The sequence below is a fragment of the Nannospalax galili genome, unplaced genomic scaffold (genome assembly GCF_000622305.1).
Source record: "Nannospalax galili isolate Female #2095 unplaced genomic scaffold, S.galili_v1.0 scaffold459, whole genome shotgun sequence".
NCBI lineage: Eukaryota > Metazoa > Chordata > Mammalia > Rodentia > Spalacidae > Nannospalax > Nannospalax galili.
This window is the reverse complement of record NW_008344211.1, coordinates 1,045,724-1,064,021: the sequence shown is the minus strand read 5'-3', so window position 1 is coordinate 1,064,021 and position 18,298 is coordinate 1,045,724. Positions and strand designations below refer to the sequence as shown.

At 58.7% G+C, this 18,298-nt stretch overlaps 1 protein-coding gene across 4 annotated transcripts in view; it reads left to right on the top strand.

Annotated features, from left to right (window-relative positions):
* Positions 1–15,874, top strand: part of Znf469 (zinc finger protein 469) — a 46,959-nt gene extending 31,085 nt beyond the window's left edge. For all 4 annotated transcript variants that reach the window (XM_029567117.1, XM_029567116.1, XM_029567118.1 and 1 more), the window contains exons 2-3: positions 52–114; positions 2,208–15,874. In XM_029567117.1, the coding sequence (XP_029422977.1) occupies positions 2,299–13,794 (11,496 nt within the window). In that variant the 5' untranslated portion in view covers positions 52–114; positions 2,208–2,298 and the 3' untranslated portion in view covers positions 13,795–15,874. The remainder of the gene's footprint in view (positions 1–51; positions 115–2,207) is intronic.
* The last annotated feature ends 2,424 nt before the right edge of the window (positions 15,875–18,298 follow it).

Below are 18,298 nucleotides of genomic sequence, written 5' to 3'. Positions count from 1 at the left end.
TTTCCCAGGGCTCCACACACGGTTCTAAAACATTGTCCATTCTCTCTGCAGCCAAGAAGGTCCCGTTCCTCAAGCAGCTGTGCAGCAGTCCAGCAAGGAGCCCCGGCTCCCTAGGTACGTGACAAGTACAGCCAGAGGGGGGATGGGCAGCCACCACTGTCCGGAGGTGCCCTGTCCCTGAGGCTTCCTCCAACCCAACACACCCACCTCTGTATCCGGCACAGACAGTAATTGGGGCTGCCAGCTGGCTCCCCAAGGGCCCATCTCCTGAGCCAAGCTGTCAGGAGCTGCATGCAGTTTGAAACCACAGCTCTAAGCAGGGCGGATAGCAGTGTCATCTGAGGCCCCTTGAGCCTGGACAGCCAGAAACCTCAGTTCTGACAGCTCCTGGGTGCACAGCAGCTAGGGCGAGGTTGCAACATACCAGGCTGCCCCATCCACCCATCAGTAGGACTCAGTCCTCCTCTAGGAAGCCAAGGGCTCCACTAGGAGCCTGGCCTCCTCCTCAGCCCCCAACAAGAGTTCCTGTCTTAGGTGGGTAGTATCACCCATGAGGTGGGAGTTTCATGAGGGACCCTGACTATTGCTCTCCCCACACCTGTCACCTGGGCCCAGTTGTCTGGAACCAGTGTGATTTGGCTGAGGTCTGTGCAAGGCTGAGAGGTACCCCTCTGGAGGCCCACTCCCTCCCCTAGCAGTGAGGCCTATGGCAAGTTGCCTGGGTTCCTTGCCCATAATCGGGGGTGGCAGATGCCATTCTGACCATCTGAGCCACTGTCCGCATTCAGAAGTGTAATGCTGGTTTTACAGCCATTAGCAGCCTTGCTTATTCAACAAACTTTGCTCACAAATCCTTTCCAAAGACCTAGTACTCTACCTGTGGTAGAGGACCGGAGAAGGGCGGGAGCCCAGGTGGGTAGGCAAGACGGGGGCCTAGCAGTAGGAACCCTTCCCCCAACTCTGCCCAGAGCTTCTTTCTGGGCTGTTGTGGCCAATCCCCAGCATGGGGGGCTGGGAGGGGCTCAGCCTATCCTGTGTGCTGTCCTCTGCTGGAAGATACTGGAACTGCATTTACCCTGAAGATCTAGGACACTCCTGCCCCAAGTTGGTGTGGTAACCCCGGGGAAGCCTCTTCTCTAAGAGATCACCTTACAGAAGTGTCTGGCACTGGAGTGAAAAGCAGGTAGAAAGAACTCCTGGCTTCTCCTTCTTGGTGGCCTTGAACAAGTCTCTGGGCTTCTCTGGGCTTGTGGTAGATCTGGGATCAGTAACCAGAATGACACTCCGAAGAGCTGACTCCAGCTTCCTTTTCCTACTGATAGGTCACAGAGGGTAGAAGTAACATCTTGCCCACCATGTGGCCCTGGGTCCCATCCACCCAGAGGACAGTGGAGTGGAGCTGGGGGGAACCAGGCTTCTCTAGGCAGGTGGTTTTCCTGCCATGTCCAGGCTATGAAGACTTCACCCATGTCAGTGCTCTGAGCGCCACTGGAGGGAAACTAGGAAAATAAGTGACTCCGGGGGCCTAGGATTGCTCTCAGGAAAGAGCCACTGTGACCAAGATCCCATCCACACATCTAGCTATGGGGATGGCAGGGACACAGGGAACAAAAGGGGACTCACACAGACAGGCACCCAGGCCTCAGCGCAAGCTCCGTAAGTTTCATTCATAGCCGGGACTTTCCCCAGGTCCTAGGATCCTGGAGATGGGCCAGACACAGGCATCCAAGAACCAGAGTGTCTCAGAGGGCAGAAAGAAATGGTACCCTCTCAGGGATGGTGGGTCCCAGCATAGGAAACAAGCCCATCCGTGTGACTTCCAGGCAGGGAGGTACCAGCTGATGGCCAAGGCATGGGCCACAGAGGAAGCCCCACTCATCCTGTCAGTGTGGCATCTCCCAACAGCTTGGGCTCCCACATGAACAACCAGGCAAGTGTGAGCATCTCGGCCCCCTCCTGGAGTTCCAGCTCCCCTCTCCCTCCCCCATTCTCTCCCTCCCTCACTTTTCCCCCCACTACCCTGGTATCTCTGGCTCAATCTGGCAGGGATGAGACGGGGACTTCTGTGACAACCATACAAGTGACTAGTGCTTCTGACCTGGCCACAGCTTCCACAGGAGGCCACAAAGCCCATTATGGGCTCCCTGCCCCCAACAGGAATCCCAGCCTCCGCAAACCCCAAATTCACTTGTGCCCTTTGCTTGCAGGCTCCACTCAGGACCATGAGAACAGGCTTCCCTGGGCCCCTCCAGGGGGTGAGGATGGCTATCCAGCCCACATCCTGGGCTCCTCCGACCAATGCCACTGCACTCTCCTAGCACCTGGGACAGCGGGGCCATGCCAGGAGAGTGGGCCCCATCTTTGCCCAGAGACATGCAGCCCTGTCAAGTTGCCAGCGGCCTGGGGTACACCTCCCAGCACCCCCTCAAGGACCACACCCAGGCCAGCAGGACCACCCAGGGCATGAGGGAGGAGGGCAACGAGGCCCAGGCCCGAGAGCCCCTTGAGGCCCAACTGAAGCAGGCCAAGGAGGTAGAGCCAACGGACCTGCTCCTGAGAACCCAGGCGCTGAGTGGCCACCCAGGAAAGGGCAGCAGCCCCCAGGTACCACCAGGGCAAAGCCGCGAACAGACTCATTCATGGCTGGCTGGCAGGATGGAGAGCAGTCCCCCACAACTCCATGGCCTAAGCATTTCAAGGGTCACACGTGTCCTGGATGAGCCCCCTAGGGGCCTGCAGTGTGAGGCCCCCCAGCCCCCAGAGACTGAGGCTCCCCAGAGCCAAAGGACCAGAGCCTGCCACAGGCCCAGGCTCCCGAGAGCTGAGGCCCCGCCCTCTCCAGAAGAGAATGGCTCACAAAGGTGCTTCCAGGAGACCCCCTCCAGCTTTACCTCCACAAACTGTACCTCACCAAGTACCATCCCTGGGCCCCTGCCTCTGAGGGGACCCCAGAACAGCAGTGCCAGCCCCCACAGGCCTGCCTCGGGCCCTGACCGCCAAGCCATCGGGGCCAACCCCTGGCCTCCTGCTGCTGAGAACAACTTCCCAGGTGCTAATTTTGGGGTCCCCTCTGCTGAGCCTAAGCCCTTTCCTGAAAGCAGCAGGCCCAGCAGCCGCCAGGGGGTCCCCATCCCCTATCCCTTCCCTTCAGACACGGTCCAGCATGAACAGGCAGCTGGGGCAGTGGTGTTCACCTTTCACCAGCCCCTGGCAGCATGGTCTGAGGAGGCCCTGGGTACAAGCTCTACCTACCCACCCCTGCCCTGCCCCCGGGGCCAGCTAGAGGACCACAGTGCTTCCAGTGATCTTGGAGGTGCCCTTTCTCCTTCCGGTGCTGCTCATTTGGCCCCCAGCCCCTTCCACGACAGTGTGCACAAGAGCCTGACCAAAGTCCTTCCTGAAGAGCCCCCTCCTACCCACAATGGACTGGGGAGCCCCAGGGGACCCCCAAACCCTCCAACCCAAAGGCACTTTCCAAGGCAAGGGTACAGAACCAGTGGGGTAGGCACCAGCCCAGGGCCTCTGGACACAGAGCTTCCCACCCCTGGGCCACCACCCACCCATCTGCCCCAGCTGTGGGACCCCACAGCAGCTCCTTACTCCACCTCTACCCTGGGCCCTACAGTTGCTACCAGGACTGCCTTCTTTAAAGGCCAGCAGCTCTGCCTTCCCCAGAGTCCCCCGCTGCCCTGGTCCCCAGTGCTTATGACTCCTGGGCCAAACCCTCACCGAATGGGGGTGCTGAGCCGACTGCCATTCCCCAGGGGGCTCTCTGAGTGTCAGGGGGACAGCCAGGGAGACCTGGGCACTTTGAACACAATGCGTGGGCCTGGGGAGACACTGTCAGCTCTCAGAAGTAGCCCAGGTCAGCCAAACAGTTCCCCAAGACTGCTTGCCTATGGTGGGCTGAAAGACCCTGGGACCCAGTCCTTGTTCTTTGGGGGGGCCCAGCCTCAGGCGTCACCTCGAGGGGCCCCAAACCTGCCCCCGCCCAGGGTCACAGGAGCCTCTCCCAGCGAGTCCCCTCTGCCCTCGCCTGCCACCAACACAGCCAGCAGCACCACGTCATCCCTCTCACCACCGTCCAGCAGCCCAGCCAACCCCAGCTCTGAGGATAGCCAGCAACCCGGCGCCTTTGGGCCCTCATCCTTCTTCCTGCCCTCCACTCACTCCCAGGAGACTAGCAGCCCCTTCCCCTCCCCAGAACCCCCCCATACCCTCCCCACACACTACCAGAGGGAGCCAGCTAAAGCCTTTCCTCTCTCCACAGAGGGGCTAGGAGCTAAGGATGCCTTTGAGGGCCTGGAGGGAGCCCCATTCCCCTGTCAGAGCCCCTCAGTGAGCAGGGGTGGGCTGCGGCCCTTTCCCGCAGAGCCACCCCCATACTCCACCCAGCACTTCTCCCTGAGCAGCGCCAGCCTGGACCAGCTAGATGTACTGCTGACCTGCAGACAGTGTGACCGAAACTACAGTAGTCTGGCGGCCTTTCTGGAACACAGGCCGTTCTGCAGCCTGCTGCTGGCCAGGAACAAGGATGGCCCTCTGCAGCCCCCAGGGCTCCCCACACCCTCTGCCACTCCAAAGGCACCCACAGATGCACACTCAGGCTTGCTCGAACACAGCCAGGCCCCCTTCCTGCTAGCCAGAGACGACCGGGGAGACAGCAAAGATGACTCCCTGAGGACAGGCTTCCTGCCCAGCCTGGCCACCACCCCCTTCCCACTCCCTACCTCGGACCTGGACATGGAAGATGATGCCAAGCTGGACAGGCTCATCACCGAGGCACTCAATGGCATGGAGTACCAGTCGGACAACCCCGAGATAGACAGCAGCTTCATCGATGTCTTTGCTGATGAGGAGCCCGTGGGTTCCAGGGGGCCCAGCGCTGGGCAGCCACCCAACACCCACTCGGGAGCGACTCCCAAGAATGGCACCCAGTCCCTGCTCCCAACCAGAGCCGCCTGCACTGAAGACAGGGTTTGTCTGGCCCGAAACAGGCCCAAAACTCGCTCCCTAGGCCCGGCTTCCACAGAGACAGAGGCAGCCAGCCTGGTCAGACAGCAGAGGAGAGGAAAGCAGTTCAAGTTGTTCCAGAAAGAGCTGGATGTGACTAAGGGTGTTAAGAGCCCTGTCAGAGCCATCTGCCTAAGGCCAAGGAGGAGGGGCCACAGTACTGAGAGGCCCCCACCCCAGGGCCGCAGAAGTCAAACCCGCAGGGGCCGTGCTGACACAGACGAGAGCATCCCCAGGGCCACCTCCACAGAGACCAGGAGCTCCAAGCGCCTGCGACTGACCCCTGGGAAGGACCCCAGGAGGAGGAGGACTCCGGGAGGCTCCTGGAACAAGGAACTCATCCACAAGATCGTGCAGCAGAAAAACAGGCGTTACCGGCGGCAGACACCACGTAGCCAGGTCCTGCATAACCCTCTTCTGACCGCAAGGCCACCTAGTGCCCAGGAGATCAGGCTCAAGGGACGGGGCTGTGTCTCCGAATCTGAGGAGGAGGACGGTGCTCAGCAGCAGGGTCCTGGGGATCCAGGCTCCCAAGGCCGTTCCCGCTACAGCCGCCAGCGGTGGCGCAGAGGCAGGAAGAGGAAGGAAAAAGACTTGGACCAGGGCCCCAGAAAGGTCAGGAAGCAGGAAGCTGGTGAGAACAGGGGCCTCCCCACTCCAGGGGGAGCACACAGCCTGATGCAAAGCTTGGATTCTGAAGACCCTGTGGAAAGAGATCCCGAATGTGCTGGTCACCCCACAGAAGCACCCAAACATCCTCCACAGGTCACCACCACCACCAAGACCCCAGAGGAAAATCACACAGCCCTGGGGTTCCCCCCAGAGGCCAAGAAGCCTGAAGTTGCTGCTGAGTTACCCCCTAATACCACTGAACACAGAGAGAAGTCCAGTTCTTCAGCTACCTGTGGTGGAGAGAGCCCCAGATGCCCCCCTCCAGAGACTCTACAGCCTCACAGACCCAGGCCATCAGGGAGCCATCCTGACATCCTGTCTGGAGAGATCATGCCAACACCACATGTGGGCTGTCTGCTGGGCACTTCCAGATGCCTGAAAGCCCCCAGGTTCCACACTGGGGAAGACATCTCGGCTTCCCAGCCAGGAGGGTGCCTGGTACCCACTGATAATGCAACAGATGCTGTCTACACCAAACCCAGTATCCTGGTTTTCAAAAACTCTGATCCTGGTTGTGACCCTGATCATTATGACAGAGACTCTATAGGGTGTCCAGCTGCCCAAAGAGGGCCCCCACCTAACAGTGACACCCCCTGTGAATTGTTGCTAGGACCCAAGGACCTGGCTGGCTGTTTCCCTGAGGATCTGTATTCCAAGCCTTTAGCTGTGGACACACCACATGCCCGCTGCTGCTACTTTGTTCAGGATTGTGTAGAGACCCTCAAGTCAAGACAACCAAAGAATCCACCCTACCCGACTGAAACAGACCCAAGCAAGGCACATTTGCCACTGGCCTTAGAGTCCACATCCCTGTTTTCAGAGCTGCCCAATGATGGATTTGACCCACAACTCTACAACAGCCTGTCTGCGAACAGGGGCACTCAAGTACCACTGGTGTGTACTGATCCTCTCCCAAAGAAACCCCAGGCAGATCCTCTGTACCGCTCCTTCCTGCTGCTGGAGGAAGTTTCTCCCGTGCTCCCTGGTCCATTTCCTGGCCTCTCCAAGGATGCTGGAGATATTCAGCATTCAGTAGGCACTGAACATTCAGCATCTAGTAAGAAGAGTCCCTTTGAAGCTAGAGTGTCCCCCAGCCCTCCCCCTGTGCCCGAAAAGGGCAATGAATGTAGCGTCACCTTCATGAGCAATCTGTGCGAGGATGAGCTAGAGATCAAAAGATTGGTGAGTGAATTAGAAAGCCAGCTGCAAAGGAGAGGGAGCACACGGGGACCTCCCGGAGAGGCTGACAGAGCCACAGGAGTAAGCAGGATGGACCCAGGCCCAGAGTCAGCCTCCTTACTGCCCAAACCTCAGTCCGTCTCGCCCCATGGGGGTACCCTCTCAACAGCCAGCCTTTCAGGTCCACAGCAGGAAGGGGCCCTCAGGAGCTCTCATGGACAGTGGCCCTGCCTAGCCTCCCGCCATACAGGAGAAGCAGCCCCTCCCCCAGGCACCCAGCTTGAAGACCCCAGCTCTGAGGCTGCTTTCAGCCCTACAGGTTTCAGACTCAGTTTTCCGGCAGTGCAGGAAGCCAGCGCCTCCAATGTGGACCCTGAGATCCCCCTAGGTGACCACCTGCCTGTCACCACCAAGCAACAGGGACCCCTGCTACATGCTGGGAGTTTAGCCAAATGTAGCCCAAACCGCAAACTTGTATTTCCTAAAAATAATGAGGCTTCTGGGACCCAGAAGGAGGGCGCTCCACTGCTGCGTCCGTGTGAACATTTGAGGGGGCGTTCCCTGGACTCCCATGAGACCCAGAGGCCCTGCCCAAGTTCCTCTGCACTGGAAGCACTTGGCAGCCCCAGCACCCATCTGGCCTTGGCACCCAACTTGGTGCTTCAGGGTGACAAGGGAGCCGTCTCACCGCCAGGTGCCAGGCCCAGACATGTCTCCCAAGAACACCTTGAGGGCCAAGCAGAGGGCTCCATGGGGGCTGTGCTCACCCACCCAATTGCAGAGGGGCTTGGCTTTGAGGGTGAGTCTGCATCTGCAGGGACCTTTTCATTACCCACCCTTCAGGGTGGCAGAGCTTGGTCCCATCCCATGCTGGGTCCTGCCTGGGTACCCAGTGACCACCTTGGACAGAAGCCCCAGGACCCAGCTTGCCACTCCTGTCCTCCACTTCAGGTCCTGGGTGCTGGAGCAAAGAGTGAAGACGAGGCCCAGGGCCAGCAGGAGCTACTACCTAACCATGCTCAGAGCCCTCGGCCAGGGGACCCCTCAGTGACAGGAGGGGCTGGTATGAAAGGAGGCCCTTCAGGAGCAGTGAAAATGTCAACTGTTCCTACAGACACCGGACATCAGCTGAGGCCCAAGGCAGATGGGCATCTGGGCTCACCGAGCCAAGCTAAGAAAACTAAGGGCCAAGGCCAAGCCAGCTGGCTTCAGTCAAATAACAGGAAGAGCCTGGGGGGCCCAGACATGCTCACCAAGGTCCGTTCCCATCCAGAAGCCAGGCCAGCCAGGGCCAGAAGGGCGTATCAGGGGAGCAGAGCAGTCAGGGGCCTTCGGGCACAGATTCGGCCCTCCATAAGCCCCACCCGCCCTGATGGTGCCTCCTTAGTTTCCACCCTAACAGCAGCCCAGCTCCAAATGGGTCCTACAGAGAGAAGCCCAGAGAAAGCCACCAGCCTACACCAGGTCCCACAACTGCTGGTCAACAGGGAGAGCCCAGCTCCTACCAACAGAGGCCTGGCCACTCATGTCCCTTCACCCATCTCCCTGGCCACACCTACTTCATGTGGCCTTGAGCCTCCACCACGGGAAGACCCTAGGGGCCTACCAGCACCTCTCTCCTGTAGTGACCCATCCAGCCCCCAGCATCAGCCAACCTGTCCTGCCTCGGTACTTCTGGGAAGGGCCAGCCATGTCCAAGTCCCCAAAGATGCTGGGTCAGAAAGGCTCCTAGCAGCCCCTCCATCTTTGGTAACAAGCCACTGTGGTCCCAAAGAAACTCTATCTTATCCCAGCAATCCCAAAGACCCCCCGTCAAGCCCGTCTGGCCCCATCACTGTCTCATCCCCTTCACGACATGGCAAAGATGGCCCCAGAGGCAGCACAATAAGAACACTAGAAGATTCTGGAAAAGAGGCGCCAAGGAAATCTCCTGCCTGTGCCACTGCTCCTCCCCCAGGGGGCCCCAGCTTCCCAAGAATGACCAGCGAAGTTGCCCCCATATCCAGCATTCCCACTAAAGATGGCCTAGATTCAAGCAGGGAACTTGGAGTAACAAACCCCGACTCCATGGAGGCCCTATCCCCCAACAGCCCAGAGAAGATATCCTCCAAGGACTCCTCCTCAGGGCCCCAGAGGAAGATTCCTTGCCCTAGCCACAGGAAAGGCCACAGCATCATGGCTATGTCCACAGACCCTGCCATGCTGGAGGCCCCAGAGCCAGACTCTCACACCTGCCTAGACGGTGAGACAGGAGCCAACAGCGAGGGACAGAGAAACCCGGGGACACCAGGGGCAAGGCACTCTGACGTGACAAAGGTACCCAGAGCTGGTGCCAGAGGCATACCCACAGGGCTCCAGTTGGCCCAAACAGCCTCTTGGAGCTGCACAGCCAGTGATTTCAGGTCTGATTCCCCTCAAATCCACGTCGGTGTCCCCTACCATCCTCCTCAGAAGGACCCCCTTGGTCTCCAAGACCCCAAACGAAGACCCTGTAAGAAGCTGGAGCCCACAGAGAAGCCTCCAGCAGGGCCCCCTGTGACCTGCGAGCTCTGCTCAGCCTCCTTTCGCTCCAGAGCTGGCCTGAACCTGCACAAAGCCAGGAAGCACCGGCGGCATGGGGAGGCGAGCTCCCAGCTGAACCCCATGGCCCTGCCAGCTCACCAGCCTCCAGAGTCCACAGCCCAAACCCCTGGGAAGGAAAGACCAAGTCCCTCACCCCTGGGCCCCAGCCGTGCTTCTAGGCCACCTCCCATCCAGGGCTCCACAGCACCTGAGGACACCCTGGGTCCTGAGAAGGCAACTAGGAGGGAATCTGGGGAAGCCGGGATACCAGATGCTCCCCTCAACCAGCAACCACACACCCCAGGCCTTATCAAGCAAGGAAAGGGTGCAAGGGTCACAGCCTCAAAGTCAGAGAGACCAGACCAGCTGCACTCAGATCAGCTCCATCCTAGCCAGACAGAGACTAGAGTCCAAAGGGGAGGTGGAGGGCCTGTGGATTCCCCCAGCCGCTCAGAGAGGAAACCCAATAGGAAAGCAGGAAAGCCCAGGCTGAGGAGGCAGAAGCACAGTCCTGAAAACCCTGCCGGTATGACTTCAGACAGGCACCCCTCAGATCTATCAACTGCACTTGGCCATCCTGCCACCCCTCTGAGCCTCTCGACTGAGGGAGAACATAGGGCTGATGTGGAGCCGCCTGGAGGGCCTGGGAGCCTGGAGGGTACAGTAGACATGGCCCCAGAGACTTTGTATACAGAGGAGACACCAACACAGAAGGCACCCCAAGAGTGGAGGGTCCATCGAGGGAGGATAGAGAGGGAGCAGCCAGTGGAAAAGAAGACAGCCTTGGAATGGTGGTTCAGGGAACCAGGAGAGACCAGGGCACTGGACATTGGCAAAGAAACATCATGGGATGCAGAGAGCCAGCCTGCAGAGCACAGCAGAGGGGCCCAGGGCAGGTCGGATGAAGGCACTGGGGAGGGGACACCTGACTCTCCCAACAACACACCCAGTTCTGAAGTGGGCAGCACCATCAGCACCTGCCCCAAGGACCCCATGAATGACCCAGAAACCAAGGGTGGAGACCAGGGGTCCAAGGAAACCACTCCCGAAGCCCCCAGTCCTGGTCAAAGGGACCCTCCAGGCTTGTTTGATGATGAGCTCTCCTTTTCCCAGCTCTTCCCCCTGGGAGGCCGCCTGGCTCAGAAGAAGAACCAACGTGTCTACGGGAAGCGCTGCAAAGGGCCAAAGTGCCCGCCGCCAACAGAGCCCAGCATCGAGGCGACAGACAGTGCCTCCCTCTTCTCCACCCGCCTGCCCACAGATCTCAGTGACTCAGGCTCTCTCTGCCTGTCTCGTGAGGAAGAAGACCTATGGGACGACGAGGCCATGGGTCTGCCAGAGTCCTTCCTCCTGGATGGGCTCCTGAGCAGCAAGGCACCTGGCCTTGATCCCTGGACTCCCAGCCTCAGTCTATGGGCCCTGGAGCCCAGCACAGAGGCCAGCTGTGCAGAGGAGGAGCTCTCCTGCTGCACCGAGGGCCCAGATGAGTGGTCGGAGGCCATCCCCCAGCTTCACATGGTCCCGGCAGCCTGGCGAGGCCTGGAGCTGTGTGCTCCCACCTGCGAGACATCCTCTTCCCTCGGAGACATGAGCCCGGAGCCCCCCAACCTGGAAAGAGAGCGTGATGAGGGTGGGTTTCCCAGAAACATCAACCTGCCCCCACTTCATGTCAAAGATTTTGAGGTGCTCAGCACCCAGCTGGAGATGCAAGACCTGTGCCTTCTGGGACCCTGTGATGACCCTACCAGCTTCCCCAGCCCCAGCATCTTGGATTTCAAGGCCACAGTCAACTCACAGGGGCCACAGAGCAAAAGAACAGAGGAAACTGCCCGGGCAGGACGGGCCAAAGGCAGAGATGGGCCCAAGAAGGGCAGGAGGGCCTCCTACAAGTGCAGGGTGTGTTTCCAGCTCTTCCACGGACTGGGCGAGCTGGACCTACACAAGCTGGCACATAGCCCCTCACCGCCTCCCACCTGCTACATGTGTGTGGAGCGCAGGTTTGGCTCGCGGGAGCTGCTGCGGGAGCACCTGTGGGAAAGGCACGTGCAGGGCAGAGCAGGACCGTGGGCCTGCGGCATGTGCCTCAAGGAGGTGGCAGACATCTGGATGTACAACCAGCACCTGCGGGAACACGCCGCCCGCTTTGCCCGCAACGGGCAGGCGCGGCGGACCTTGGAGGACCTGCCTGGGTGCTTGGAGGGAGACAACACCCTCACCCATTTCCTGAACAACATTGTGGAGCAAGCATCCAAACCCCAGAGGGGCAGGTGCTCAGTTGGCAAGGCTAAGGGGAGCGAAGTAACATCGGAACGAGAGAAAGAAGCTGGGAAGGAAATCTCAAAGGGGAGGGTGAAGCCCAAGGTGCGTGTCTCAGCCACCTCCAGCCGAGATGGCGCCTTCGAGCCTCCCGGTGGGTCCACCAAGGGAGGCAGCCTGTCCACTCTGACCAGCGGCTCTGTCACCTGCTCCGGCTCAGTCAAGACGTCCCCCACCCCGTCCCCAGACCCTTGGCCCCACAGTGAGTCCCTGCTCCAGGCTGTCCCAGTGCATGAGGACTGCAAGGACCCCTCCCGGGACTGCCACCACTGCGGGAAGCAATTCCCCAAGCCCTTCAAGCTGCAGCGCCACCTGGCGGTACACAGCCCGCAGCGCGTCTACCTGTGTCCCCGGTGCCCGCGGGTCTACCCTGAGCACTGGGAGCTGCAGGTGCACCTGGGCGTGGCCCATGAGGTGAAGGAGGAGAGGGAGGTGCCGCACACGCCCCTCTATACCTGCGAGCTCTGCGCCAACGTCATGCATGTCATCAGGAGGTCCTTTGTGTGCAGTTCCTGCAACTACACCTTTGCCAAGAAGGAACAGTTCGACAGACACATGGATAAGCATCTGAGGAGTGGCCAGCAGCCTTTTGCACTCCGCAGTGTGAGACGTCCAGGGCTTCCCAGGAGGAAGACCCCGGTCCCCGAGGATGTGCTGCCCAGCAAGCGGCCCAGAGTGGTAGTGCCCAGCTGTCCCTCAAACATGGACAGAGCTCCATCCATGGGCAGCCCCACCCCAAGTGAGGGTTCCCTCCCTACCCTGCCCTTGCTCTGTCCAGAGGCAACTCCCAGCCCCACCCAGGACCAATCCAGTTCCCAAGAGAGGCCTGTGGACCAGGCAGGCCACCCACACAGGGGGGACGACCCACCGTTGAACAGTCAGGACCTTTCTCCCCCGTCTCTGTCTCCTTTCCCAGCTGCCTCAGCTGAAGGTGCAGGTGGCTGCGAGCTGGACAGAGCCCTGGAGAGGCCAGAGAACAAGGCCTTATCAGGCAGCCCTGAGCCATGTAAGCATCAAACTCCCCCGGAAGAAAAGAAGGTCCCTCACCTGTTCTCCGGGAAACTCAGGAGCCCAGGTAGCCGAGGCAAGTGTGCCCCTGGCTGTTCCACCAGAGAGCCCTCCCTGCCCCAGAAGGAGAGACCAATGTCCACACACCGCATGGTACCTGAAGGGAAAATGGGAGGTCCCTCCCAGAAGAGCAGTGCCACCAAGTCAGGAGCCTGCTGGAGTTCATCAAAGCACAGGTCAGCAGTGCCCACCCCTGGCAAAGCACCCAAGCTCCCTGTCCCACCAAGGAAGCCCACAGAGGTGGGAAGCCCAGCTTGCGGAGAGTTGGCCCGTAGCCCTGAGGACAGGGTAAAACCCAGCACTCCCAAAGCTAAACCAAGGCCCAGCTCCCAGGGCAGTGGGGGGTCACAGCATGGTACTCAGACATGGGGAGGCAGCCAGCCCCAGCCAACCAGTGGGCAGCTCCAAAGCGAGATGGCTACCACCCCAGCCGAGCCCAGCTATCTTGGCTGGCAGAGCCCCACCCCTAACCAGCTCCCACCTCGAGCCAAAGGCAGCACCAGGGGGCCCAGAGGAACTGATGACCAGGAGACCCAAGTGCATGTGGATCCCAGGGATAAAAGAGAGGACAATGAAAAGAGGAAGAGGGGCCTGGCCCCGAGGCTGGTCATGCATGAAAGCACAGGGGACACGGGAAGAGCCCCCTCAGGCCCCCACAAGCCCTCCCGGGCCCCCCGAAAACAAGCCACTCCCAGCCGAGTTCCCCCTGCCAAGCCCAGACCCAGCGGCCAGAGCAGCAGGACGAGGCCACAGCCTGCAGCACAGCGGAAAGGGGACCCCAGCCACACTCCTGAGAAGGGCTCCTTCCCCCAGGCAAGACCCCTGCTCAGGCCCTACAAGAGGGGCAGAGCTGTCCATGGAGCTGAGCCCATGGAGCCCCGAGACCACCGGACTGTGGAGGCCCAGAACGACCTCCTCAGCCAGCTCTTTGGACAGAAACTGACCAGTTTCAAAATCCCTCTGAAGAAAGACACTTCTCAATGACCCACAGGAGAGGGTATCTGGGAGCCCAACAGATGACTCCTGGCTGGCATACACCTTCAGTGTATGAGACAGCTCAGTTTGAGACCACTTGTCTATTTCCCTGCACCCGACTTCTCACAAATGCTCAGACAGACCCAAGGGCTGAGAGTGTGCTGCTGGGCGCAGGGCTTTTTGCTGGAAGGATGTGGTTGAGGGAAGGAGCAGCCACAACCCCTCTGAAACCACGTAGCTGTTTTCTTAGTTCCAAGTACTTGAAGAAAGCAGCTCACATTCCACCACCACCACCCTGTTGGCCTGGTACCTTACATTGTAAAAGATGTGCACAGGGTCCCCTATCTCCTAGCAGGGAAGCACAGTAAGGTGAACAGCCAGAGAGTGGCAGCTGCCCTGTCTTGCTGCTGTTGCTGAAATTCCAAAGTGGCCTTAGAGGTCAGGTGGGAGAGGGCAATGCTCTCTACTTGGGCCATCTCTGAGCCACCTAGTCCCTGGGGGTATAACAGGGCCCTCCCCACCGACCACAGGTTATGCTGGCCTTTAACTGCTCTGCCTTGTTTCTAGCACCTTATCCCCAGAGACCTGATTACCACAGAGAGTGTGGAGAAAGCCATTTCTCAGCCAGCACCCAGTGATTCCCCCAGGCCTGTGGCCCCTTCCTGGTGCCTTCCTCCCCATAAGGGCTCTGTCTCTAGGTCTCAGCAAGCCTGCCCCAAAGGTTCTGGTGCTATTCCCATGCTATAATGTGAATACGGGCTCCCTGGTTTTTATCTGAACCAAGGGATGGTTAGGGTGGGGAGACCTGGTCGAGGAGGCTGCAGCCCAGGGTTTGAGGTGGCCTCACCCGTCTCCCCAGCTGAGCTCCAGTCCCAGGGTCCCAGCAGCAAAAGGACCCTCAGGGCTGGGCGTGGTACATGCATTGGTATGAACCTGCTAACTGCACACCTCCTATGTGTCAAAATGGGCAGTGGGCGGTAGAGACTTCCCACTCTCTGGGAGTCTCAGAGACTCCTGACTTTTGATGTGTAGATTTTAGCTTGGGTGCAATGTGAGTGTCAAAAGATTTTATTTTGACATTTCAAACAAGACCAAATCGGGCCTCCCTAAAAGGTGCTGGGTCTTTCAGAACGCCTCTTTCAAGTGTATGAAGATGTGGGCAGGGGGCCTCTGAGGTCGTACTGTAAAAGTCAGAGCTAACTCGTCTTTTCAAATATATTCCCACTATTTTCGCAGAAACCTCCTGTCTATGTGACATCTCTCCTCTTGCGCCCAGATGTGTCCCAGAAGGTGTTTCCTTCAACAGTCACTCCCCAGCATCACTATTTGCTGTGAACCATGCTGGGGTTGTGAGGACACTCGAAGCAGGACAAGAGAGACTTACAGGGAACAGGAATCTTCTAAAGCTGGATTTGAGGGTGGTATCACCCTAAAGGGGGTGAGGTGGTATGACTAGGACAAAGAAGGGCCAGGGAAGGTCTCTGGACCACACCAAACCCTAGTGACATTTAGGGCTAGGATGGTCAGGGGAGTAGCCTCTCTGGTCTGGGTATCAGAAAGGGTCTGTTAGGCTTCAGGGTGAAGACCCAAGAGGCCATCCAGACCCACTGTCCTGCCCCATCCTTTCATCTCAGCAGAGCTCGGGTGGCAACTGGCCAGTAGCAACCCTATCACCTGGGTGGAGGTTCTGGTCAGACGCCATGGAGACGCGGCACCCTGAGTTCTCACACACCCTTGAGAGCTCACTTTGAGGGAGACATCCCAGGGCCAGCTAGGCTGTGTTGAGGGCCTGGCATGAGCAAGCCCAGCCTTGTCCACACACTGCTACTCCTATGGCCCTCAGGCTGTCCTCTGACCAGAAGACACTCAGTGGGCACAGCCCTGTCCTAGCCACCAGGTGGCAGCATTCACCCAGCCAAGGAGCCTAGCCTCCCACCACCCGTGCAGGGCAGATGAAGCCCTGAGGCACTTGCTGAACCTCAAACTGCTGTAGACAGAGCTGGGGACGTCCAATCACAGATGCATTGGACGCCCTATCTGCACCAACAGGCACACGCACAAGGCCCACATGAATGCATACACACGTGCAGGTACTCTGATAAAAGCACGCCTGCACAGCCACCAAGACAGGTCTGGATGCCTACTGCCTAGCAAATACCCAGCTGAGTGATTTGGGGTGCATCTAGAAGTCTGACCTGGGAGCCCTGGGCAGGCTTCCCTGAAGAATATATTGAAATGGGAGCCAGGGAACAATTAACTACACAGAAGGGGGCTGCAGAGAACCAGCCCTAGGGACAGCCCTAGCCACTGTCACATGAATCTTGTCTTCCGGCAGGGCCACCTCTCCCTGAGGTTCTGAGGCCTCTCCTGGTTGCCAGCTCCCCTAGGGAGCTGCCTCAACAGGGGAGTAGATAGGGAGGACGGTGTACTTACAGGAAAGGCTGCAGGGTTCCACAGCATACACTACAGGCCCTCAAACCTGCCTGGGGAGAGGGGCGAGATGATGGTGCCCATGACCAGATAGAGGACAAGGAGCAAGCAGAAGTCTTGAGTTTCGGCTGGTGGCAGGACAGCAAGACGGAGGTACAGGAAAGCCACCGGCAGCGCGGACAGCCACTCTTGGCACTTCTGTGGGTCCTCATGTGCCGGCCTCCTTGGAGAACTAAGGCTGGCAACCCCTGGAAACAGCTGCTTCGGATGCTGCTATCCCCAGACTTGCTGCAGCATCTTGCGGAATCTGTGCCCCTGGCCCTCGGAATCTGTGCCCAGCGTGGGAAGAATTGAAAGGAGAGGATTAGGCTGGTGAGATAGCTCAGAGAGTAAAGGTGCTTTCTGTGCAAGCCTGGTAACCTGAGTTTGAACTCCTGAATCCATGTCAAGGTAGGAGAGACATGACTCCAGAAAGTTGTCCTCTAACCTACACACACACACACACACACACACACACACACACACACCATGCACTCTCATAATAATAAATTTAAAAACAAAGAAAAGATTATTCAAAGAGGTACCTTCAGTGGAACAGAGGTTGCCCGGGAGATGGGGAAGGCCCTGTGTCTCTGTAGTGTTGAGTGCCCATGGTTGGATTCCTTGAGATGGCCCCATGAGGCATTGGCACATGAGGCTCTGGAGGCCACAGGGAGCATACTTGTCCACAGTATATTTGGGCCATGCAGAGCAGACCCAGTTACATCACACAGATTCATCTAGGTTCCAGCAGGTTACGTAAGGGACCCAGTGCCTGCCTAAGGCCACAGTCCTCGGTCCCCGGAATGTCTTAGCTGAGCAGACACAATGAAACACACACTGTCCCCCTCCCAGTCTGCAGGGAACCCAAGGTCATGGGCCCCTTTCCCACAGAACACTGTCTGCCACCCTGGCCACTGGCATGGCCTTGAGGGTGGAAGCTCAAGGCCTCTGGCCTCCAACCCCACCTAGGCAGGGAGAAGAGACAGGAGCAGCTCAGCTAGGCCCAGGATTTAGCTGTGAATGAGCACACAGCACCTTGGTCACCACTGCTCAAGATCTCAATACCACTTCTAGGGCCCCAGCAAGAGAGCACATGAATCTGCCACTGCGTTGAGGTACCCAGGGTGGCAGAGTTTGGATTGTCCCCCCCTGCCCTAAATGAATATGTTGCATCACACATGACACATATGCTCTAACTCTGGGCCCCAACTCCAGGTTGGAAGGCTGGCTGGCATTCGCAAGAATGGTTGGATTTCACAGCCCAGCTTCCATTTTCCGATCTGTAAGATGGGCTCTGTAAACTCTCACAAAAGGCTGTAAGGTGGAAGGAAATGCTGTTTGTGAAGCTCGAGGCTTGCCCTCATGATAATCATTCACCTCTAGGAGAAAGCAGATGGCACAGCTGGTGTGGCCCACACTGCTCTGTGCCTCCCACTGCAAGCCTCAGAGTGACAATCACACAGCACTTCCATGATCCCCATGCAGGCTAGGACGGAGCCCTCCATGGTGTGGAACAGGACACAGGACAGAGCCTAGCAATGAACCCCACGGAGGGTAGAGAAAGGGTGATGCACCGCAGCCGCAGGCCAGGAACGGTTCTGAGACCCAGCCAGCCCTCGCTAGTCTCCTTACCCCAGCCCTATCGGGTAATGGTGACCGTATCTAGCTTCACCACAAGTCTTGCAGACAAAGTGTCTTCTCCTTCCCTGGGACAGCTGCGCTGACCTCCCTCCACCCTATCTGAGCACAGCTGCAGGACGGAGCCCCTGGGGCAGCCACCCACAGCCTCTTGTTCACATTTATCCCGAGGGCTGCCCAGAGGACCTCACAACCACACGTTTTCCAACGCCAAGCCATCTTTCACTCCTGGAGCCCTTTTCTGGCCCTGGCAATGGGCTGTGGTCATACGTTCCAACCTGGCTTACCGGACTTCTTGTGTTTTTCTTCAGTTCTGCTTGAAGACAGAGTAGTTCATCCACCAGCATAAGCAGCCACAGGAGCCACTGCACACCATTGCACACTTGGCTGTGAGCTGGCTGTG